The 26,394-nt window shown below is 41.5% G+C and overlaps 1 protein-coding gene across 1 annotated transcript in view; it reads right to left on the bottom strand.

Annotated features, from left to right (window-relative positions):
* Positions 1-246: 246 nt before the first annotated feature.
* Positions 247-26,394, bottom strand: part of LOC128658031 (uncharacterized) — a 72,806-nt gene continuing 46,658 nt past the window's right edge. Inside the window, exons 3-6 of the mRNA XM_053712477.1 lie at positions 25,526-25,639; positions 6,640-6,726; positions 5,946-6,050; positions 247-398 (exon numbers count right to left, since the gene is read on the bottom strand). Coding sequence (XP_053568452.1) covers positions 247-398; positions 5,946-6,050; positions 6,640-6,726; positions 25,526-25,639 — 458 coding nt within the window. The remainder of the gene's footprint in view (positions 399-5,945; positions 6,051-6,639; positions 6,727-25,525; positions 25,640-26,394) is intronic.

Below are 26,394 nucleotides of genomic sequence, written 5' to 3'. Positions count from 1 at the left end.
TAGCTTTTGAGTACTATACAAGGAAATTTAAATACTAGAATGTTCCAAACGTACATTTACATGTGCCCTGTGTCCCTCATTCCACACACACTCTCACCTATGCCCTACATCCCTCAAATACGTCACCCAAGTATACACACCCGTGCTTTGCCTTTCTCAGACATATCATACATGTACACACACCTGTGTCAAATAGATACATCACACATGTACACACTCATATGTACCCTGCATCCCTCAAAAAGGTCAAACATACACTCGCCTGTGCCATGCAACCCTCAGACACATCACGCATGTGCACCCACCTGTATTGTCATTCATTTCCTGCTTCAAAACGTCCAGTTCATATAGATCATTAGTCTGTTCAGCATTAAGTGTGACTTCACTCTTAACATCACCTGTGTAGATTATATAAAGGTGTTACAATTTTAGCTTTTGAACACTGCACAGGGAATCTGTATTATCTCAAATGGAATACAAGTAAACTTACCGTGTCCTGCGTCACACACATGCGCACACACTTGTACCATAAATCCCTTAGAGACATCACACACGAACACTCACTTGTGCCCTGCATCCCTTAGGCACATCAAACGTACATTAACCACTGGCTTAAATGTCACATACATAGTGATAAATATTACAGAGTTTTGTAGCAGGTTCATTTTGTTTGCTAAAAACTGTGTTTTTGCTAAATCTTTACTTAAGTCTTACACTGTCTGCTGTGTAACCACCTGAGCAAATCTAATTGTTATTTAAATAAGACAAAAATGTCACTATCACAGAATCTTCACTTTACTTAAAGGGCCATGATACCCAAATGTTGAAATAGCTGTAAAAAGCTGACTAGAAAATATCACCTGAACATCTCTATGAAAAAAAGAAATATACAGGGAGTGCAGAATTATTAGGCAAATGAGTATTTTGACCACATCATCCTCTTTATGCATGTTGTCTTACTCCAAGCTGTATAGGCTCGAAAGCCTACTACCAATTAAGCATATTAGGTGATGTGCATCTCTGTAATGAGAAGGGGTGTGGTCTAATGACATCAACACCCTATATCAGGTGTGCATAATTATTAGGCAACTTCCTTTCCTTTGGCAAAATGGGTCAAAAGAAGGACTTGACAGGCTCAGAAAAGTCAAAAATAGTGAGATATCTTGCAGAGGGATGCAGCACTCTTAAAATTGCAAAGCTTCTGAAGCGTGATCATCGAACAATCAAGCGTTTCATTCAAAATAGTCAACAGGGTTGCAAGAAGCGTGTGGAAAAACCAAGGCGCAAAATAACTGCCCATGAACTGAGAAAAGTCAAGCGTGCAGCTGCCAAGATGCCACTTGCCACCAGTTTGGCCATATTTCAGAGCTGCAACATCACTGGAGTGCCCAAAAGCACAAGGTGTGCAATACTCAGAGACATGGCCAAGGTAAGAAAGGCTGAAAGACGACCACCACTGAACAAGACACACAAGCTGAAACGTCAAGACTGGGCCAAGAAATATCTCAAGACTGATTTTTCTAAGGTTTTATGGACTGATGAAATGAGAGTGAGTCCTGATGGGCCAGATGGATGGGCCCGTGGCTGGAGTGGTAAAGGGCAGAGAGCTCCAGTCCGACTCAGACGCCAGCAAGGTGGAGGTGGAGTACTGGTTTGGGCTGGTATCATCAAAGATGAGCTTGTGGGGCCTTTTCGGGTTGAGGATGGAGTCAAGCTCAACTCCCAGTCCTACTGCCAGTTTCTGGAAGACACCTTCTTCAAGCAGTGGTACAGGAAGAAGTCTGCATCCTTCAAGAAAAACATGATTTTCATGCAGGACAATGCTCCATCACACGCGTCCAAGTACTCCACAGCGTGGCTGGCAAGAAAGGGTATAAAAGAAGAAAATCTAATGACATGGCCTCCTTGTTCACCTGATCTGAACCCCATTGAGAACCTGTGGTCCATCATCAAATGTGAGATTTACAAGGAGGGAAAACAGTACACCTCTCTGAACAGTGTCTGGGAGGCTGTGGTTGCTGCTGCACGCAATGTTGATGGTGAACAGATCAAAACACTGACAGAATCCATGGATGGCAGGCTTTTGAGTGTCCTTGCAAAGAAAGGTGGCTATATTGGTCACTGATTTGTTTTTGTTTTGTTTTTGAATGTCAGAAATGTATATTTGTGAATGTTGAGATGTTATATTGGTTTCACTGGTAAAAATAAATAATTGAAATGGGTATATATTTGTTTTTTGTTAAGTTGCCTAATAATTATGCAAAGTAATAGTCAGCTGCACACACAGATATCCCCCTAAGATAGCTAAAACTAAAAACAAACTAAAAACTACTTCCAAAAATATTCAGCTTTGATATTAATGAGTTTTTTGGGTTCATTGAGAACATGGTTGTTGTTCAATAATAAAATTAATCCTCAAAAATACAACTTGCCTAATAATTCTGCACTCCCTGTATTTTACCTCAAAATGTCCTAAGTATTCACACCCTACTGCCAAGGACCTTAAGCAGTAAATCAGTATGTCTGTCCCGGGACAGGCAAGGAAGTGAGCCTCATGCACACTCGTGTTATTTCCCTATTTAGTTTAAGGAAGTTTACTATGAAATCTTATGAGAGTTAACCCCTTAACGACCGAGGACGTGCAGGGTACGTCCTCAAAAAAAAGGCAGTTAATGCCTGAGAACGTACCCTGCACGTCCTCGGTGTGGAAAGCAGCTGGAAGCGATCCTGCTCGCTTCCAGCTGCTTTCCGGTTATTGCAGTGATGCCTCGATATGGAGGCATCCTGCAATAACCCCCCTTGGCCATCCGATGCAGAGAGAGCCACTCTGTGGCCCTCTCTGCACCGGACATCGATGGCCGGTATCGTTGGTGGGTGGGAGCTTACGTGGGAGGCGGGTGGCGGCCATCGGTGCGCTATGTGGAGTGGAGGGGGGCGGGATCAGGGGGGGCGGGAGCTACGGGGGCGCGCACGGGAGCGCGCGCGTGCACGGGGGTGGTGGGCGGGCGCGTGCACGGGGCGGGAGCGGGTGGGAACCGCTACACTACAGAAAAAAAAAAGTTAAAAAGTAAAAAAAAAAAAAACTTAAATAAAATCTAAGGGTTTTGGAAGGGGTTGGGGGTTGGTCTCGGTGGGGGGGGAAAGCTACACTACAGAAAAGGGAATTTAAAAAAAAAAAAGGCTCATTTTGTTACAAAACTGGGTACTGGCAGACAGCTGCCAGTACCCAAGATGGCGCCCATTATTGCAGAGGGGAAGGGTTAGAGAGCAGTATGGTGGGGGATCAGTGAGGTTGGGGTCTAAGGGGGGATCCTACACATCAGCATATGTAAATATGCTTTTTTTTTTTAAAAAAAAAAGGGCCAAATACCTTTTATTTTAGTACTGGCAGAGTTTCTGCCAGTACTTAAGATGGCGGGGACAATTGTGGGGTGGGGGAGGGAAGAGAGCTGTTTGGGAGGGATCAGGGGGTCTGATGTTTCAGGTGGGAGGCTGAGCTCTACACTAAAGCTAAAATTAACCCTGCAAGCTCCCTACAAGCTACATAATTAACCCCTTCACTGCTAGCCATAATACACGTGTGATGCGCAGCGGCATTTAGAGGCCTTCTAATTACCAAAAAGCAATGCCAAAGCCATATATGTCTGCTATTTCTGAACAAAGGGGATCCCAGAGAAGCATTTACAACCATTTGTGCCATAATTGCAGAAGGTGTTTGTAAATAATTTCAGTGAGAAACCTAAAATTGAGAAAAAATTAACGTTTCTTTTAATTTGATCGCATTTAGCGGTGAAATGGTGGCATGAAATATACCAAAATTGGCCTAGATCAATACTTGGGGTTGTCTACTACACTACACTAAAGCTAAAACTACCCCAAAAAGCTCCCTACATGCTCCCTAATTAACCCCTTCACTGCTGGGCATAATACACGTGTGGTGCGCAGTGGCATTTAGCGGCCTTCTAATTACCAAAAAGCAACACCAAAGTCATATATGTCTGCTATTTCTGAACAAAGGGGATCCCAGAGAAGAATTTACAACCATTTATGCCATAATTGCACAAGCTGTTTGTAAATAATTTAAGTTAGAAACCAAAAGTTTGTGAAAAAATTTGTGAAAAGTGAACAATTTTTTCTATTTGATTGCATTTGGCGGTGAAATGGTGGCATGAAATATACCAAAATGGGCCTAGATCAATACTTTGGGTTGTCTACTAAAAAAAAATATATACATGTCAATGGATATTCAGAGATTCCTGAAAGATATCAGTGCTCTAATGTAACTATCGCTAATTTTGAAAAGAAATGGTTTGGAAATAGCAAAGTGCTACTTGTATTTATGGCCCTATAGTTTACAAAAAAAGCAAAGAACATGTAAACATTGGGTATTTCTAAACTCAGGACAAAATTTAGAAACTATTTAGCATGGGTGTTTTTTGGTGGTTGTAGATGTGTAACAGATTTTGGGGGTCAAAGTTAGAAAAAGTGTGTTTTTTTCCATTTTTTCCTCATATTTTATAATTTTTTTTATAGTAAATTATAAGATATGATGAAAATAATGGTATCTTTAGAAAGTCCATTTAATGGCGAGAAAAACGGTATATAATATGTGTGGGTACAGTAAATGAGTAAGAGGAAAATTACAGCTAAACACAAACACCTCAAAAATGTAAAAATAGCCTTGGTCCCAAACGGACAGAAAATGGAAAAGTGATGTGGTCATTAAGGGGTTAAAGGGACATGAAACCCAATTTTTTTTCTTTCATGATTTAGAAAGAGCATGCAATTTTAAACAACTTTCTAATTTACTTCTATTATCTAATTTGCTTCATTCTCTTGCTTTCCTTTGCTGAAAAGCATATCTAGATAGGCTCAGTAGCTGCTGATTGGTGGCTGCACATTGATGCCTAGTGTGATTGGCTCACTCGTGCATTGCTATTTCTTCAACAAAGAATATCTAAAGAATGAAGCAGATTAGATAATAGAAGTAAATTGGAATGTTGTTTAAAATTGTATTCTACATCAGACTCATGAAAGAAAAATGTTGGGTTTAGTGTCCCTTTAAGTGAAATCTCATGAGATCACAGTTTGAGAGTTCATGACCTCAGCACTGTTGATGCTGATTGGCTGCTGTTCATTTCTTCATTTTTAATTATTATTTTTTTTACCTGCAGTGGAACAGTAGCTGAAGTATAACTTTTTACACAGAATTTACTCTGCTGAGCTGAGGAGATTGTGACGTAAAATATCTTCCTTTTTTACATAGAGATGCTCAGGTGATATTTTCCTGTTGGCTTTTTACAGTTATACTGCATCAGTTTCAAGTGATTTAGCATATGAGTATTATGTCCCTTTAATATGCGCTAATCACCTGTAGCCGTATTTATAGGAACTTCAGACTCCTCAGTCTTCACCTGATCACACACACACCGTTCTCCTCTGTGCTCACCCGCTAAGCCATCTGAAGGCGTCACATCCATACACCCTGTACAGTGAGAATACATGTGTATGAGAAAGCTGTTTGTAGTGCTTATGGGATGTATCAATATTTCTCTCATAATTTTTGATAACCCAAAAATTACTATGGGTATATAAGTTAATTATTTAGCAGTTTATTACATTTATTATGCACACTCACCTGTGACCCAAGAGTCTTAGACATTCACACAACATATGTGCACACTCTCCTGTAACCTGTATCTCTCAGACTAAACATATATGCACACTCACCTGTAACCTGTATCTCTCAGACTAAACATATATGCACACTCTCCTGTAACCTGTATCTCTCAGACTAAACATATATGCACACTCACCTGTAATGCGCATAACTGAGACACAACATACATGCACACTCACCTTTAACCCACATCCAACATGCGCATCACACGTGCACACTCACCTGTAACCCGCATTCCTCAGGCACATGACACATGCACACTAACCTGGCCTTATACTGTAACTGGCTTCCTCATGCAGGACTCCCAGCTGAGGCCTCATACACAGATCATCTGTTATTTCAGCTTTCACTTTATCAGCCTTATCGTTGTCTGTAAAAAGAAAACAGATTCAGTTTTTTTATCACATGATCTAGTTTTCCCCCCCAAATACACACAATCTGGTACTTTCGATTCCTTTAATTTTTAGCTTAAAGAGATATGAAACCCAAAATTTTTCTTTCATGATTCAGATAGAGAATACAATCTAAACAACATTCCAATTTACTTATATTATTTAAGTTGCTTCATTCTTCAGATATCATTTGTTGAAGAAATAGCAATGCACATCGGTGAGCCAATCACACGAGGCATCTACGTGCAGCCACATATATGCTTTTCAACAAAGGATACCACGTGAATGAAACAAATTTGATAATATAAGTAAATTGGAAAGCTGCTTAAAATTACATGCTCTTTCTAAATCATGAAAGAAAACATTTAGGTTACATGTTGAATGTTTCTTTAAGTACAATTTTCTGTACCATGATCTGCTATATTCCAGTATAAAAATACAACATGAACTAAACAAGGGTTAAATAATTTTGTTATCTGCGCTTATAAACCAGACAGTAAACTACAAGGGAGAGCAGTAAGTAACTGTGTGCACTTCCCCGGCAGACTCTCACGTATTACTACTCACCGGCAGGGAGGTACCAATGTATTTCATCTGTCTCATCCTCTTCCTTCACTTTTAATAGTCCAGTGCCCGGGTTTTTCTCTAGATGCCCTGTAATTACAGCAGGAAGTTACACAATAGTACACAGATAGATTATTTACAGAAACTCTTAAAGAGACAGTCTACTCCAGATTTTTTATTGTTTAAAAAGATAGATAATTTCTTTATTACCCATTTTCTAGTTTTGCATAACCAATACGGTTATATTAATACACGTATTACCTGTGTGATTAACTTGTATTTAAAGGGACACTGAACCCAAATTTTTTTCGTTCGTGATTCAGATAGAGCATGATATTTTAAGCAACTTTCTAATGTACTCCTATTCTTCATTTTCTTGGTATCTTTATTTGAAATGCAAGAATGTAAGTTTAGATGCCATTTTTGGTGAACAACCTCGGTTGTCCTTGCTAATAAATTCATCCACCAATAAAAAGAGTGCTGTCCAGAGTGCTGAACCCATAGCTTAGATGCCTTCTTTTTCAAATAAAGATAGCAAGAGAACGAAGAAAAATTAATATTAGGAGAAAATTAGAAAGTTGCTTACAATTCAGTGTCCCTTTAAGCTTCTGCAGAATGCTCCCTTATCTCAGTTCTTTTGACAGACATGCATTTTAGCAAATCAGTGCTGACTCTAAAATAACTCCACAGGGTAAGCACAAAGTTAATTATATGGCACACATGAACTAGGACTGTGTAACTGTGAAAAACTGTTTAAAAATCAGTTTAAGTCTACCTATGTTTAGCTTTCAGCAAAGAATAACAATAGAACAAAAAAAGAAAAATTTGATCAAAGTAAATTAGAAAGTTGTTTAAAATTGCATGCCCTATCTGAATCATGAAAGTTGAATTTTAACTAGACTGTCCCTTTAAAGTGAAGGTAAAGTAATCCGGTATTGAAGACAACCAAGCATTTCTCAATATTACCTTAATATAGTTGCTAGGTTATTTATTAGTTTACTGCTATAGTTTTGTAAACAAATATATTTCAAATTCCCTACCGTTTTGCTGCAGACTCCTGCTAAGCCCTACTTCCGTGTTCTGCATTGTCTGACGGTCCCACATCCTCTCTGTGCCACTCAAAAGCGTGTTCCCAATTCAGACTAAACCGCGCACGCGCTACTCACTGATGCGGCTTTCCACTGCGCATGCACTATGTCCGTGAAGCTCATGACGTAGTGAGGGATTCCTAACTGTAATAAAGAGGCATGCATGACACAGGAGCGCGCACGGTTTTCAATACAAACAGAATTCAATAGCACCTGCGCAGATGATTAAAGATGCAGATGACGTGGAAAGACAGCCGCCTAACGGCCGATATTTCCACTGGCTGAAATAAAAACGTGACCAAAAGTAAAAAAAAATAAAAAAAATTACGGGTTGAATTTTCTTAAGTTTAGAAATTGCTTTATAAAGGTGATAACTTGAGTTATACACAAATATATAAAAAAAGATGAATGAAACTTATATTCATTTTACACCATTAATGCTATTCTTCATTGAGCTTAAGGTAACTTTACCATCACTTTAACATAGTTTGACTCTTAATTTAAGAGGGAACTGGATTAATAGCCACAAACCCGGTATGTGTCCAGCAATTACATGCACACTAGATGTCATCACCTTGTATTATGAGTGTAGGGGGCACTGGGATAATCCATAGTAACATGTATTTGGAGACAATGGAAGGTAATTTTGGTACTTTCAAAAGAAGAAAAGATGCCAGATAGGAACAGAACATAACCTACTTAAAGGGATATTAAACCCAATTTTTTTCTTTTATGATTCAGATACAGCATGCGAATTTAAGCAACTTTCTAATTTACTCCTATTATCATATTTTCTTTAACCTCGTTATCTTTATTTGAAAAAGCAGGAAAGAAAGTTTAGGAGCCGGCTCATTTCTGGTTTAGTACCCTGGATAGCGCTTGCTGATTACATTTAGCAACCAATCAGCAAGCGCTACCCAAGTGCTGAACCTAAAATGGGTCGGCTCCTAAGCTTTCATTCCTGCTTTTCAAATAAAGATAGCAACAGAACAAAGAAAAAATTATAATAGGAGTAAATTAGAAAGCTGCTTAAAATTGCTGCTCTATCTGAATCATGAATTAAAAAAAATTGGGGTTAGTACCCGTGTATCAGCACACACAGCTTGTCTATGTGACTCACACCCAGTACTACTGCAGCTGTAGTGCTATAATTATACCTGTGTATCAGCACACACAGCTTGTCTATGTGACTCACACCCAGTACTACTGCAGCTGTAGTGCTATACTTATACCCCTGTATCAGCACACACAGCTTGTCTATGTGACTCAGACCCAGTACTACTGCAGCTGTAGAGCTATAATTATACCTGTGTATCAGCACACACAGCTTATCTATGTGACTCAGACCCAGTGCTACTGCAGCTGTAGTGCTATAATTATACTGTGTATCAGCGCACACAGCTTGTCTATGTGACTCAGACCCAGTAATACTGCAGCTGTAGTGCTATAATTATAATGTGTATCAGCACACACAGCTTGTCTATGTTACTCAGACCCAGTACTCCTGCAGCTGTAGTACTATAATTATACCTGTGTATCAGCACACACAGCTTATCTATGTGACTCAGACCCAGTACTACTGCAGCTGTAGTGCTATAATTATACCTGTGTATCAGCACACACAGCTTGTCTATGTGACTCAGACCCAGTACTACTGCAGCTGTAGTGCTATAATTATACTGTGTATCAGCACACACAGCTTGTCTATGTGACTCAGACCCAGTACTACTGCAGCTGTAGTGCTATAATTATACCGTGTATCAGCACACACAGCTTGTCTATGTGACTCAGACCCAGTACTACTGCAGCTGTAGTGCTATAATTATACCCGTGTATCAGCACATACATCTTGTCTATGTGACTCATACCCAGTACTACTGCAGCTGTAGTGCTATAATTATACTGTGTATCAGCACACACTGCTTGTCTATGTGACACAGACCCAGTACTACTGCAGCTGTAGTGCTATAATTATACCTGTGTATCAGCACACACAGCTTGTCTATGTGACACAGACCCAGTACTACTGCAGCTGTAGTGCTATAATTATACTGTGTATTAGCACACCCAGCTTGTCTATGTGACTCAGACCCAGTACTACTGCAGCTGTAGTGCTATAATTATACCTGTGTATCAGCACACACAGCTTGTCTATGTGACTCACACCCAGTACTACTGCAGCTGTAGTGCTATAATTATACCTGTGTATCAGCACACACAGCTTGTCAATGTTACTCACACCCAGTACTACTGCAGCTGTAGTGCTATAACTATACCTGTGTATCAGCACACACAGCTTGTTTATGTGACTCTATGTGACTCAGACCCAGTACTATTGCAGTGCTATAATTATACCTTTGTATCAGGACACACACAGCTTGTCTGTGACTCAGACCCAGTACTACTGCAGCTGTAGTGCTATAATTATACTGTGTATCAGCACACACAGCTTGTCTATGTGACTCACACCCAGTACTACTGCAGCTGTAGTGCTATAATTATACCTGTGTATCAGCACACACAGCTTGTCTATGTGACTCAGACCCAGTACTACTGCAGCTGTAGTGCTATAATTATACCTGTGTATCAGCACACACAGCTTGTCTATGTGACACAGACCCAGTACTACTGCAGCTGTAGTGCTATAATTATACCTGTGTATCAGCACACACAGCTTGTCTATGTGACTCAGACCCAGTACTACTGCAGCTGTAGTGCTATAATTATATCTGTGTATCAGCACACACACAGCTTGTCTATGTGACACAGACTCAGTACTACTGCAGCTGTAGTGCTATAATTATACCTGTGTATCAGCACACACAGCTTGTCTATGTGACTCAGACCCAGTACTACTGCAGCTGTAGTGCTATAATTATACTGTGTATCAGCACACACAGCTTGTCTATGTGACTCAGACCCAGTACTACTGCAGCTGTAGTGCTATAATTATACTGTGTATCAGCACACACAGCTTGTCTATGTGACTCAGACCCAGTACTACTGCAGCTGTAGTGCTATAATTATACTGTGTATCAGCATACACAGCTTGTCTATGTGACTCAGACCCAGTACTACTGCAGCTGTAGTGCTATAATTATACTGTGTATCAACACACACAGCTTGTCTATGTGACTCAGACCCAGTACTACTGCAGCTGTAGTGCTATAATTATACCTGTGTATCAGCACACACAGCTTGTCTATGTGACTCACACCCAGTACTACTGCAGCTGTAGTGCTATAATTATACTGTGTATCAGCACACACAGCTTGTCTATGTGACTCAGACCCAGTACTACTGCAGCTGTAGTGCTATAATTATACCTGTGTATCAGCACACACAGCTTGTCTATGTGACACAGACCCAGTACTACTGTAGCTGTAGTGCTATAAATATACCTGTGTATCAGCACACACAGCTTGTCTATGTGACTCACACCCAGTACTACTGCAGCTGTAGTGCTATAATTATACTGTGTATCAGCACACACAGCTTGTCTATGTGACTCAGACCCAGTACTACTGCAGCTGTAGTGCTATAATTATACCTGTGTATCAGCACACACAGCTTGTCTATGTGACACAGACCCAGTACTACTGTAGCTGTAGTGCTATAAATATACCTGTGTATTAGCACACACAGCTTGTCTATGTGACTCAGACCCAGTACTACTGCAGCTGTAGTGCTATAATTATACCTGTGTATCAGCACACACAGCTTGTCTATGTGACACAGACCCAGTACTACTGTAGCTGTAGTGCTATAAATATACCTGTGTATTAGCACACACAGCTTGTCTATGTGACTCAGACCCAGTACTACTGTAGCTGTAGTGCTATAAATATACCTGTGTATTAGCACACACAGCTTGTCTATGTGACTCACACCCAGTACTACTGCAGCTGTAGTGCTATAATTATACCTGTGTATCAGCACACACAGCTTGTCAATGTTACTCACACCCAGTACTACTGCAGCTGTAGTGCTATAACTATACCTGTGTATCAGCACACACAGCTTGTTTATGTGACTCTATGTGACTCAGACCCAGTACTATTGCAGTGCTATAATTATACCTTTGTATCAGGACACACACAGCTTGTCTGTGACTCAGACCCAGTACTACTGCAGCTGTAGTGCTATAATTATACTGTGTATCAGCACACACAGCTTGTCTATGTGAGGTCAGACCCAGTACTACTGTAGCTGTAGTGCTATAATTATACTGTGTATCAGCACACACAGCTTGTCTATGTGACTCACACCCAGTACTACTGCAGCTGTAGTGCTATAATTATACCTGTGTATCAGCACACACAGCTTGTCTATGTGACACAGACCCAGTACTACTGCAGCTGTAGTGCTATAATTATACTGTGTATCAGCAGACACAGCTTGTCTATGTGACTCAGACCCAGTACTACTGCAGCTGTAGTGCTATAATTATACCTGTGTATCAGCACACACAGCTTGTCTATGTGACACAGACCCAGTACTACTGCAGCTGTAGTGCTATAATTATACCTGTGTATCAGCACACACAGCTTGTCTATGTGACTCAGACCCAGTACTACTGCAGCTGTAGTGCTATAATTATATCTGTGTATCAGCACACACACAGCTTGTCTATGTGACACAGACTCAGTACTACTGCAGCTGTAGTGCTATAATTATACCTGTGTATCAGCACACACAGCTTGTCTATGTGACTCAGACCCAGTACTACTGCAGCTGTAGTGCTATAATTATACTGTGTATCAGCACACACAGCTTGTCTATGTGACTCAGACCCAGTACTACTGCAGCTGTAGTGCTATAATTATACTGTGTATCAGCACACACAGCTTGTCTATGTGACTCAGACCCAGTACTACTGCAGCTGTAGTGCTATAATTATACTGTGTATCAGCATACACAGCTTGTCTATGTGACTCAGACCCAGTACTACTGCAGCTGTAGTGCTATAATTATACTGTGTATCAACACACACAGCTTGTCTATGTGACTCAGACCCAGTACTACTGCAGCTGTAGTGCTATAATTATACCTGTGTATCAGCACACACAGCTTGTCTATGTGACTCACACCCAGTACTACTGCAGCTGTAGTGCTATAATTATACTGTGTATCAGCACACACAGCTTGTCTATGTGACTCAGACCCAGTACTACTGCAGCTGTAGTGCTATAATTATACCTGTGTATCAGCACACACAGCTTGTCTATGTGACACAGACCCAGTACTACTGCAGCTATAGTGCTATAATTATACCTGTGTATCAGTACACACAGCTTGTCTATGTGACTCACACCCAGTACTACTGCAGCTGTAGTGCTATAATTATACTGTGTATCAGCACACACAGCTTGTCTATGTGACTCAGACCCAGTACTACTGCAGCTGTAGTGCTATAATTATACCTGTGTATCAGCACACACAGCTTGTCTATGTGACACAGACCCAGTACTACTGTAGCTGTAGTGCTATAAATATACCTGTGTATTAGCACACACAGCTTGTCTATGTGACTCAGACCCAGTACTACTGCAGCTGTAGTGCTATAATTATACCTGTGTATCAGCACACACAGCTTGTCTATGTGACACAGACCCAGTACTACTGTAGCTGTAGTGCTATAAATATACCTGTGTATTAGCACACACAGCTTGTCTATGTGACTCAGACCCAGTACTACTGTAGCTGTAGTGCTATAAATATACCTGTGTATTAGCACACACAGCTTGTCTATGTGACTCACACCCAGTACTACTGTAGCTGTAGTGCTATAAATATACCTGTGTATTAGCACACACAGCTTGTCTATGTGACTCAGACCCAGTACTACTGTAGCTGTAGTGCTATAATTATACTGTGTATCAGCACACACAGCTTGTCTATGTGACTCACACCCAGTACTGCTGCAGCTGTAGTGCTATAAATATACCTGTGTATTAGCACACACAGCTTGTCTATGTGACTCAGACACAGTACTACTGCAGCTGTAGTGCTATAATTATACTGTGTATCAGCACACACACAGCTTGTCTATGTAACTCAGACCCAGTACTGCTGCAGCTGTAGTGCTATAATTATACTGTGTATCAGCACACACAGCTTGTCTATGTGACTCACACCCAGTATTACAGCAGCTGTAGTGCTATAATTATACCTGTGTATCAGCACACACAGCTTGTCTATGTGAGATCATACCCAGTACTACTGCAGCTGTAGTACTATAATTATACTGTGTATCAGCACACACAGCCTGTCTATGTAACTCAGACCCAGTACTGCTGCAGCTGTAGTGCTATAATTATACTGTGTATCAGCACACACACAGCTTGTCTATGTAACTCAGACCCAGTACTGCTGCAGCTGTAGTGCTATAATTATACTGTGTATCAGCACACACAGCTTGTCTATGTAAGCTCAGACCCAGTACTACTGCAGCTGTAGTGCTATAATTATACCTGTGTATCAGCACACACAGCTTGTCTATGTGACTCAGACCCAGAACTACTGCAGCTGTAGTGCTATAATTATACCCGTGTATCAGCACACACAGCTTGTCTATGTGACTCACACCCAGTACTACTGCAGCTGTAGTGCTATAATTATACCTGTGTATCAGCACACACAGCTTGTCTATGTGACTCAGACCCAGAACTACTGCAGCTGTAGTGCTATAATTATACCTGTGTATCAGCACACACAGCTTGTCTATGTGACACACACCCAGTACTACTGCAGCTGTAGTGCTATAATTATACCTGTGTATCAGCACACACTGCTTGTCTATGTGACTCAGACCCAGTACTACTGCAGCTGTAGTGCTATAATTATACCTGTGTATCAGCACACACTGCTTGTCTATGTGACACAGACTCAGTACTACTGCAGCTGTAGTGCTATAATTATACTGTGTATCAGCACACACAGCTTGTCTATGTGACTCAGACCCAGAACTACTGCAGCTGTAGTGCTATAATTATACCTGTGTATCAGCACACACAGCTAGTCTATGTGACTCAGACCCAGTACTACTGCAGCTGTAGTGCTATAATTATACTGTGTATCAGCACACACACAGCTTGTCTATGTAACTCAGACCCAGTACTGCTGCAGCTGTAGTGCTATAATTATACTGTGTATCAGCACACACAGCTTGTCTATGTGACTCACACCCAGTATTACTGCAGCTGTAGTGCTATAATTATACCTGTGTATCAGCACACACAGCTTGTCTATGTGAGATCATACCCAGTACTACTGCAGCTGTAGTACTATAATTATACTGTGTATCAGCACACACAGCCTGTCTATGTAACTCAGACCCAGTACTGCTGCAGCTGTAGTGCTATAATTATACTGTGTATCAGCACACACACAGCTTGTCTATGTAACTCAGACCCAGTACTGCTGCAGCTGTAGTGCTATAATTATACTGTGTATCAGCACACACAGCTTGTCTATGTAAGCTCAGACCCAGTACTACTGCAGCTGTAGTGCTATAATTATACCTGTGTATCAGCACACACAGCTTGTCTATGTGACTCAGACCCAGAACTACTGCAGCTGTAGTGCTATAATTATACCCGTGTATCAGCACACACAGCTTGTCTATGTGACTCACACCCAGTACTACTGCAGCTGTAGTGCTATAATTATACATGTGTATCAGCACACACAGCTTGTCTATGTGACTCAGACCCAGAACTACTGCAGCTGTAGTGCTATAATTATACCTGTGTATCAGCACACACAGCTTGTCTATGTGACACACACCCAGTACTACTGCAGCTGTAGTGCTATAATTATACCTGTGTATCAGCACACACTGCTTGTCTATGTGACACAGACTCAGTACTACTGCAGCTGTAGTGCTATAATTATACTGTGTATCAGCACACACAGCTTGTCTATGTGACTCAGACCCAGAACTACTGCAGCTGTAGTGCTATAATTATACCTGTGTATCAGCACACACTGCTTGTCTATGTGACTCAGACCCAGTATTACTGCAGCTGTAGTGCTATAATTATACCGTGTATCAGCACACACAGCTTGTCTATGTGACTCAGACCCAGTACTACTGCAGCTGTAGTGCTATAATTATACTGTGTATCAGCACACACAGCTTGTCTATGTGACTCAGACCCAGTACTACTGCAGCTGTAGTGCTATAATTATACCTGTGTATCAGCACACACAGCTTGTCTATGTGACTCACACCCAGTACTACTGCAGCTGTAGTGCTATAATTATACTGTGTATCAGCACACACAGCTTGTCTATGTGACTCAGACCCAGTACTACTGCAGCTGTAGTGCTATAATTATACTGTGTATCAGCACACACAGCTTGTCTATGTGACTCACGCCCAGTACTACGGCAGCTGTAGTGCTATAATTATACTGTGTATCAGCACACACAGCTTGTCTATGTGACTCAGACCCAGTACTACTGCAGCTGTAGTGCTATAATTATACTGTGTATCAGCACACTCAGCACACACAGCTTGTCTATGTGACTCAGACCCAGTACTACTGCAGCTGTTGTGCTATAATTATATCTGTGTATCAGCACACACAGCTTGTCTATGTGACTCAGACCCAGTACTACTGCAGCTGTAGTGCTATAATTATACTGTGTATCAGCACACACAGCTTGTCTATGTGACTCAGACCCAGTACTACTGCAGCTGTAGTGCTATAATTATATCTGTGTATCAGCACACACAGCTTGTCTATGTGACTCAGACCCAGTACTACTGCAGCTGTAGTGCTATAATTATACTGTGTATCAGCACACACGGCTTGTCTATGTAAGCTCAGACCCAGTACTACTGCAGCTGTAGTGCTATAATTATACTGTGTATCAGCACACACAGCTTGTCTATGTGACACAGAACCAGTACTACTGCAGCTGTAGTGCTATAATTATACTGTGTATCAGCACACACAGCTTGTCTATGTGACTCAGACCCAGTACTACTGCAGCTATAGTGCTATAATTATACTGTGTATCAGCACACACAGCTTGTCTATGTGACTCAGACCCAGTACTACTGCAGCTGTAGCGCTATAATTATACCTGTGTATCAGCACACACAGCTTGTCTATGTGACTCACACCCAGTACTACTGTAGCTGTAGTGCTATAAATATACCTGTGTATCAGCACACACAGCTTGTCTATGTGACTCACACCCAGTACTACTGCAGCTGTAGTGCTATAATTATACTGTGTATCAGCACACACAGCTTGTCTATGTGACTCAGACCCAGTACTACTGCAGCTGTAGTGCTATAATTATACTGTGTATCAGCACACACAGCTTGTCTATGTGTCACAGACCCAGTACTACTGCAGCTGTAGTGCTATAATTATACTGTGTATCAGCAAACACAGCTTGTCTATGTAAGCTCAGACCCAGTACTACTGCAGCTGTAGTGCTATAATTATACTGTGTATCAGCACACACAGCTTGTCTATGTGACTCAGACTCAGTACTACTGCAGCTGTAGTGCTATAATTATACCTGTGTATCAGCACACACAGCTTGTCTATGTGACTCAGAACCAGTACAAATACAGCTGTAGTGCTATAATTATACCTGTGTAACAGCACACAAAGCTTGTCTATGTGACTCAGACCCAGTACTACTGCAGCTGTAGTGCTATAATTATACTGTGTATCAGCACACACGGCTTGTCTATGTAAGCTCAGACCCAGTACTACTGCAGCTGTAGTGCTATAATTATACTGTGTATCAGCACACACAGCTTGTCTATGTGACTCAGACCCAGTACTACTGCAGCTGTAGCGCTATAATTATACCTGTGTATCAGCACACACAGCGTGTCTATGTGACTCACACCCAGTACTACTGTAGCTGTAGTGCTATAAATATACCTGTGTATCAGCACACACAGCTTGTCTATGTGACTCAGACCCAGTACTACTGTAGCTGTAGTGCTATAAATATACCTGTGTATCAGCACACACAGCTTGTCTATGTGACTCACACCCAGTACTACTGCAGCTGTAGTGCTATAATTATACTGTGTATTAGCACACACAGCTTGTCTATGTGACTCACACCCAGTACTACTGCAGCTGTAGTGCTATAATTATACTGTGTATTAGCACACACAGCTTGTCTATGTGACTCAGACTCAGTACTATTGCAGCTGTAGTGCTATAATTATACTGTGTATCAGCACACACAGCTTGTTTATGTGACCCAGACCCAGTACTACTGCAGCTGTAGTGCTATAATTATACTGTGTATCAGCACACACAGCTTGTCTATGTGACTCAGACCCAGTACTACTGCAGCTGTAGTGCTATAATTATACCCGTGTATCAGCACATACATCTTGTCTATGTGACTCATACCCAGTACTACTGCAGCTGTAGTTCTATAATTATACTGTGTATCAGCACACACAGCTTGTCTATGTGACACAGACCCAGTACTACTGCAGCTGTAGTGCTATAATTATACTGTGTATTAGCACACACAGCTTGTCTATGTAACTCAGACCCAGTACTGCTGCAGCTGTAGTGCTATAATTATACTGTGTATCAGCACACACAGCTTGTCTATGTGACTCAGACTCAGTACTACTGCAGCTGTAGTGCTATAATTATACTGTGTATCAGCACACACAGCTTGTCTATGTGACTCACACACAGTACTACTGCAGCTGTAGTGCTGTAATTATACCTGTGTATCAGCACACACAGCTTGTCTATGTGACTCAGACCCAGTACTACTGCAGCTGTAGTGCTATAATTATACTGTGTATCAGCACACACAGCTTGTCTATGTGACTCAGACCCAGTACTGCTGCAGCTGTAGTGCTATAATTATACTGTGTATCAGCACACACAGCTTGTCTATGTGACTCATACCTAGTACTACTGCAGCTGTAGTGTTATAATTATACTGTGTATCAGCAAACACAGCTTGTCTATGTAAGCTCAGACCCAGTACTACTGCAGCTGTAGTGCTATAATTATACTGTGTATCAGCACACACAGCTTGTCTATGTGACTCAGACTCAGTACTACTGCAGCTGTAGTGCTATAATTATACTGTGTATCAGCACACACAGCTTGTCTATGTGACTCAGACCCAGTACTGCTGCAGCTGTAGTGTTATAATTATACCTGTGTATCAGCACACACAGCTTGTCTATGTGACTCACACCCAGTACTACTGCAGCTGTAGTGCTATAATTATACTGTGTATTATCACACACAGCTTGTCTATGTGACTCACACCCAGTACTACTGCAGCTGTAGAGCTATAATTATACTATGTATCAGCACACACAGCTTGTCTATGTGAGGTCAAACCCAGTACTACTGCAGCTGTAGTGCTATAATTATACCTGTGTATCAGCACACACAGCTTGTCTATGTGACTCAGACCCAGTACTACTGCAGCTGTAGTACTATAATTATACTGTGTATCAGCACACACAGCTTGTCTATGTGACTCATACCTAGTACTACTGCAGCTGTAGTACTATAATTATAATGTGTATCAGCACACACAGCTTGTCTATGTGACTCAGACCCAGTACTACTGCAGCTATAGTGCTATAATTATACCGTGTATCAGCACATACAGCTTGTCTATGTGACTCAGACCCAGTACTACTGCAGCTGTAGTGCTATAATTATACCTGTGTATCAGTACACACAGCTTGTCTATGTGACACAGACCCAGTACTACTGCAGCTGTAGTGCTATAATTATACCTGTGTATCAGCACACACTGCTTGTCTATGTGACTCAGACCCAGTATTACTGCAGCTGTAGTGCTATAATTATACCGTGTATCAGCACACACAGCTTGTCTATGTGACTCAGACCCAGTACTACTGCAGCTGTAGTGCTATAATTATACTGTGTATCAGCACACACAGCTTGTCTATGTGACTCAGACCCAGTACTACTGCAGCTGTAGTGCTATAATTATACCTGTGTATCAGCACACACAGCTTGTCTATGTGACTCACACCCAGTACTACTGCAGCTGTAGTGCTATAATTATACTGTGTATCAGCACACACAGCTTGTCTATGTGACTCAGACCCAGTACTACTGCAGCTGTAGTGCTATAATTATACTGTGTATCAGCACACACAGCTTGTCTATGTGACTCACGCCCAGTACTACGGCAGCTGTAGTGCTATAATTATACTGTGTATCAGCACACACAGCTTGTCTATGTGACTCAGACCCAGTACTACTGCAGCTGTAGTGCTATAATTATACTGTGTATCAGCACACTCAGCACACACAGCTTGTCTATGTGACTCAGACCCAGTACTACTGCAGCTGTAGTGCTATAATTATATCTGTGTATCAGCACACACAGCTTGTCTATGTGACTCAGACCCAGTACTACTGCAGCTGTAGTGCTATAATTATACTGTGTATCAGCACACACAGCTTGTCTATGTGACTCAGACCCAGTACTACTGCAGCTGTAGTGCTATAATTATATCTGTGTATCAGCACACACAGCTTGTCTATGTGACTCAGACCCAGTACTACTGCAGCTGTAGTGCTATAATTATACTGTGTATCAGCACACACGGCTTGTCTATGTAAGCTCAGACCCAGTACTACTGCAGCTGTAGTGCTATAATTATACTGTGTATCAGCACACACAGCTTGTCTATGTGACACAGAACCAGTACTACTGCAGCTGTAGTGCTATAATTATACTGTGTATCAGCACACACAGCTTGTCTATGTGACTCAGACCCAGTACTACTGCAGCTATAGTGCTATAATTATACTGTGTATCAGCACACACAGCTTGTCTATGTGACTCAGACCCAGTACTACTGCAGCTGTAGCGCTATAATTATACCTGTGTATCAGCACACACAGCTTGTCTATGTGACTCACACCCAGTACTACTGTAGCTGTAGTGCTATAAATATACCTGTGTATCAGCACACACAGCTTGTCTATGTGACTCACACCCAGTACTACTGCAGCTGTAGTGCTATAATTATACTGTGTATCAGCACACACAGCTTGTCTATGTGACTCAGACCCAGTACTACTGCAGCTGTAGTGCTATAATTATACTGTGTATCAGCACACACAGCTTGTCTATGTGTCACAGACCCAGTACTACTGCAGCTGTAGTGCTATAATTATACTGTGTATCAGCAAACACAGCTTGTCTATGTAAGCTCAGACCCAGTACTACTGCAGCTGTAGTGCTATAATTATACTGTGTATCAGCACACACAGCTTGTCTATGTGACTCAGACTCAGTACTACTGCAGCTGTAGTGCTATAATTATACCTGTGTATCAGCACACACAGCTTGTCTATGTGACTCAGAACCAGTACAAATACAGCTGTAGTGCTATAATTATACCTGTGTAACAGCACACAAAGCTTGTCTATGTGACTCAGACCCAGTACTACTGCAGCTGTAGTGCTATAATTATACTGTGTATCAGCACACACGGCTTGTCTATGTAAGCTCAGACCCAGTACTACTGCAGCTGTAGTGCTATAATTATACTGTGTATCAGCACACACAGCTTGTCTATGTGACTCAGACCCAGTACTACTGCAGCTGTAGCGCTATAATTATACCTGTGTATCAGCACACACAGCGTGTCTATGTGACTCACACCCAGTACTACTGTAGCTGTAGTGCTATAAATATACCTGTGTATCAGCACACACAGCTTGTCTATGTGACTCAGACCCAGTACTACTGTAGCTGTAGTGCTATAAATATACCTGTGTATCAGCACACACAGCTTGTCTATGTGACTCACACCCAGTACTACTGCAGCTGTAGTGCTATAATTATACTGTGTATTAGCACACACAGCTTGTCTATGTGACTCACACCCAGTACTACTGCAGCTGTAGTGCTATAATTATACTGTGTATTAGCACACACAGCTTGTCTATGTGACTCAGACTCAGTACTATTGCAGCTGTAGTGCTATAATTATACTGTGTATCAGCACACACAGCTTGTTTATGTGACCCAGACCCAGTACTACTGCAGCTGTAGTGCTATAATTATACTGTGTATCAGCACACACAGCTTGTCTATGTGACTCAGACCCAGTACTACTGCAGCTGTAGTGCTATAATTATACCCGTGTATCAGCACATACATCTTGTCTATGTGACTCATACCCAGTACTACTGCAGCTGTAGTTCTATAATTATACTGTGTATCAGCACACACAGCTTGTCTATGTGACACAGACCCAGTACTACTGCAGCTGTAGTGCTATAATTATACTGTGTATTAGCACACACAGCTTGTCTATGTAACTCAGACCCAGTACTGCTGCAGCTGTAGTGCTATAATTATACTGTGTATCAGCACACACAGCTTGTCTATGTGACTCAGACTCAGTACTACTGCAGCTGTAGTGCTATAATTATACTGTGTATCAGCACACACAGCTTGTCTATGTGACTCACACACAGTACTACTGCAGCTGTAGTGCTGTAATTATACCTGTGTATCAGCACACACAGCTTGTCTATGTGACTCAGACCCAGTACTACTGCAGCTGTAGTGCTATAATTATACTGTGTATCAGCACACACAGCTTGTCTATGTGACTCAGACCCAGTACTGCTGCAGCTGTAGTGCTATAATTATACTGTGTATCAGCACACACAGCTTGTCTATGTGACTCATACCTAGTACTACTGCAGCTGTAGTGTTATAATTATACTGTGTATCAGCAAACACAGCTTGTCTATGTAAGCTCAGACCCAGTACTACTGCAGCTGTAGTGCTATAATTATACTGTGTATCAGCACACACAGCTTGTCTATGTGACTCAGACTCAGTACTACTGCAGCTGTAGTGCTATAATTATACTGTGTATCAGCACACACAGCTTGTCTATGTGACTCAGACCCAGTACTGCTGCAGCTGTAGTGTTATAATTATACCTGTGTATCAGCACACACAGCTTGTCTATGTGACTCACACCCAGTACTACTGCAGCTGTAGTGCTATAATTATACTGTGTATTATCACACACAGCTTGTCTATGTGACTCACACCCAGTACTACTGCAGCTGTAGAGCTATAATTATACTATGTATCAGCACACACAGCTTGTCTATGTGAGGTCAAACCCAGTACTACTGCAGCTGTAGTGCTATAATTATACCTGTGTATCAGCACACACAGCTTGTCTATGTGACTCAGACCCAGTACTACTGCAGCTGTAGTACTATAATTATACTGTGTATCAGCACACACAGCTTGTCTATGTGACTCATACCTAGTACTACTGCAGCTGTAGTACTATAATTATAATGTGTATCAGCACACACAGCTTGTCTATGTGACTCAGACCCAGTACTACTGCAGCTATAGTGCTATAATTATACCGTGTATCAGCACATACAGCTTGTCTATGTGACTCAGACCCAGTACTACTGCAGCTGTAGTGCTATAATTATACCTGTGTATCAGTACACACAGCTTGTCTATGTGACACAGACCCAGTACTACTGCAGCTGTAGTGCTATAATTATACCTGTGTATCAGCACACACAGCTTGTCTATGTGACTCAGACCCAGTACTACTGCAGCTGTAGTGCTATAATTATACCTGTGTATCAGCACACACAGCTTGTCTATGTGACTCACACCCAGTACTACTGCAGCTGTAGTGCTATAATTATACTGTGTATCAGCACACACAGCTTGTCTATGTGACTCACACACAGTACTACTGCAGCTGTAGTGCTATAATTATACTGTGTATCAGCACACACAGCTTGTCTATGTGAGGTCAGACCCAGTACTACTGCAGCTGTAGTGCTATAATTATACTGTGTATCAGCACACAAAGCTTGTCTATGTGACACAGACCCAGTACTACTGCAGCTGTAGTGCTATAATTATACTGTGTATCAGCACACACAGCTTGTCTATGTGAGGTCAGACCCAGTACTACTGCAGCTGTAGTGCTATAATTATACTGTGTATCAGAACACAAAGCTTGTCTATGTGACACAGACCCAGTACTACTGCAGCTGTAGTGCTATAATTATACTGTGTATCAGCACACACAGCTTGTCTATGTGAGGTCAGACCCAGTACTGCTGCAGCTGTAGTGCTATAATTATACCTGTGTATCAGCACACACAGCTTGTCTATGTGACTCACACACAGTACTGCTGCAGCTGTAGTGCTATAAGTATACCTGTGTATCAGCACACACATCTTGTCTATGTGACTCAGACCAGTACTACTGCAGCTGTAGTGCTATACTTATACTATGTATCAGCACACACAGCTTGTCTATGTGACTCAGACCCAGTACTACTGCAGCTGTAGTGAAGACACAGTGCACACATCAGTTTGTATTCTGCTGTCAACCATCCCAGCATTATCTTTGCAACAGGAGACACATTTAACACCCATTTATCTTATCTTGTCGGGCCCAGACATGAAACCCAAAATATTTATTTCATGATTCAGGTAGAGCATATAATTTTAAACAACTTTCCAGATTACTTCCATTTTCCTTCATTCTCTTGCTCTCCTTTGTTGATAAGCACATCTAGGTAGGCTTGGAGCAGCAATGCACTACTGAGAACTAGCTGCTGATTTCTGACTGCATATATATCCCTTTTGCTATTGACTCACCCAATGTGCTCAAATAGATCCCAGTAGTGTGTTACTGCCCTTTTCACAAAGGATAGCAAGAGAACGCAGCATACGTAATAATAGAAGTAAACTGGAAAGTAATCTCTATCTGAATAATGAAAGAAAAGATTGTGGTTGCATGTCCCTTTAACACACTCACCTCAGCTTGTCAGACCCACTTACCTGACCTTTACAGACCCAGCTTATGACCCACTAAACCGATCTTGTCACGTCCAGCTTAAAGGGACAGTCTAGTCCAAAAAAAACTTTCATGTTTTAAATAAGGCATGTCATTTTAAACAACTTTCCAATTTACTTTTATCACCAATTTTGCTTTGTTCTCTTGGTATTCTTAGTTGAAAGCTAAACCTAGGAGGTTCATATGCTAATTTCTTAGACCTTGAAGGCCACCTCTAATCTAAATGCATTTTGATAGTTTTTTACCACTAGAGGGCATTAGTTCACGTGTTTCATATAAATAACATTAAGCTCATGCACGTGAATTTACCATGGAGACAGCTGTGATTGGCTAAAATGCAAGTCTGTCAAAAGAACTGAAATAAGAGGCAGTCTGCTGAGGCTTAGATAAAAGGTAATTACAGAGGTTAAACGTGTATAATTATAACTGTGTTGGTTATGCAAAACTGGGGAATTGGTAATTAAGCGATTATCTATCTTTTAAAACAACAAAAATTCTGGTGTTGACTGTCCCTTTAAGACTCTCTCACATGACCATGTCAGGCCCAGCCTTACACCCAAAAGCACCAATAAAATATAAAACTGAATCTCCTTTCACAAGAGTCAGCAAACTATCTACTGAGGGGTCACAGTGCATATATAATTACTAATAAAGCAACTTCTTCACACTGGACGTGGTTACACAGCAATATGGTACTAATGAGGTATACGGCCTTGTGCTTTTATAAACTATTTACAGGCCATCCCATAGTTTGTAGGGTTTAACTTTCTTAATGGTGTAATCATATAAACCAGAGCTGCTCACCAACTCTGCTGTGTAACCATCTGAGCCAATATAACTTATTTACGTGAGACAAAATGCCACCATCACAGAATCTTCTCTTTACTTAATATGCGCTAATCACCTGTAGCTGTATTTATAGGAACTTCATCTTCCTCAATCTTCACGTGATCACACTCATACGGTTCTCCTCCGTGCTCAAACGCTGAGCCATCTGAAGGCGTCACATCCATACGGCCTGTAGAGTGAGAATATATCTGTATGTGTAAGTTGTTTGTACTCTACGCCTCAGACACAACATATTTGCACACTCACCTGTAACCCACATCTACCAGACACAACATACATGTTCACTTGCCTGTACAGGTGAGTACACACTCACCTGTAACCAGCGTATCTCATAGACAACATCTGTACCCACACACCTGTAACCAGCGTATCTCAGACAACATCTGTACCCACTCACCTGTAGCCAGCGTATCTCATAGACAACATCTGTACCCACACACCTGTAACCAGCGTATCTCAGACAACATCTGTACCCACACACCTGTAACCAGCGTATCTCAGACAACATCTGTACCCACTCATCTGTAACCAGCGTATCTCATAGACAACATCTGTACCCACACACCTGTAGCCAGCGTATCTCATAGACAACCTCTGTACATACTCACCTGTAACCAAAGTATCTCATAGACAACATATGTGCACACTCACCTGTAACCAGCGTATCTCATCGACAACATCTGTACCCACTCACCTGTAGCCAGCGTATCTCATATACAACATTCGTACACACTCACCTGTAACCAGAGTATTTCATAGACAACATCTGTACCCACACACCTGTAACCAGCGTATCTCATAGACAACATCTGTACCCACACACCTGTAACCAGCGTATCTCAGACAACATCTGTACCCACTCATCTGTAACCAGCGTATCTCATAGACAACATCTGTACCCACACACCTGTAGCCAGCGTATCT

The sequence above is a fragment of the Bombina bombina genome, chromosome 4 (genome assembly GCF_027579735.1).
Source record: "Bombina bombina isolate aBomBom1 chromosome 4, aBomBom1.pri, whole genome shotgun sequence".
In the NCBI taxonomy this organism is placed as follows: Eukaryota; Metazoa; Chordata; class Amphibia; order Anura; family Bombinatoridae; genus Bombina; species Bombina bombina.
This window is presented reverse-complemented; position numbering and strand designations above follow the sequence as displayed.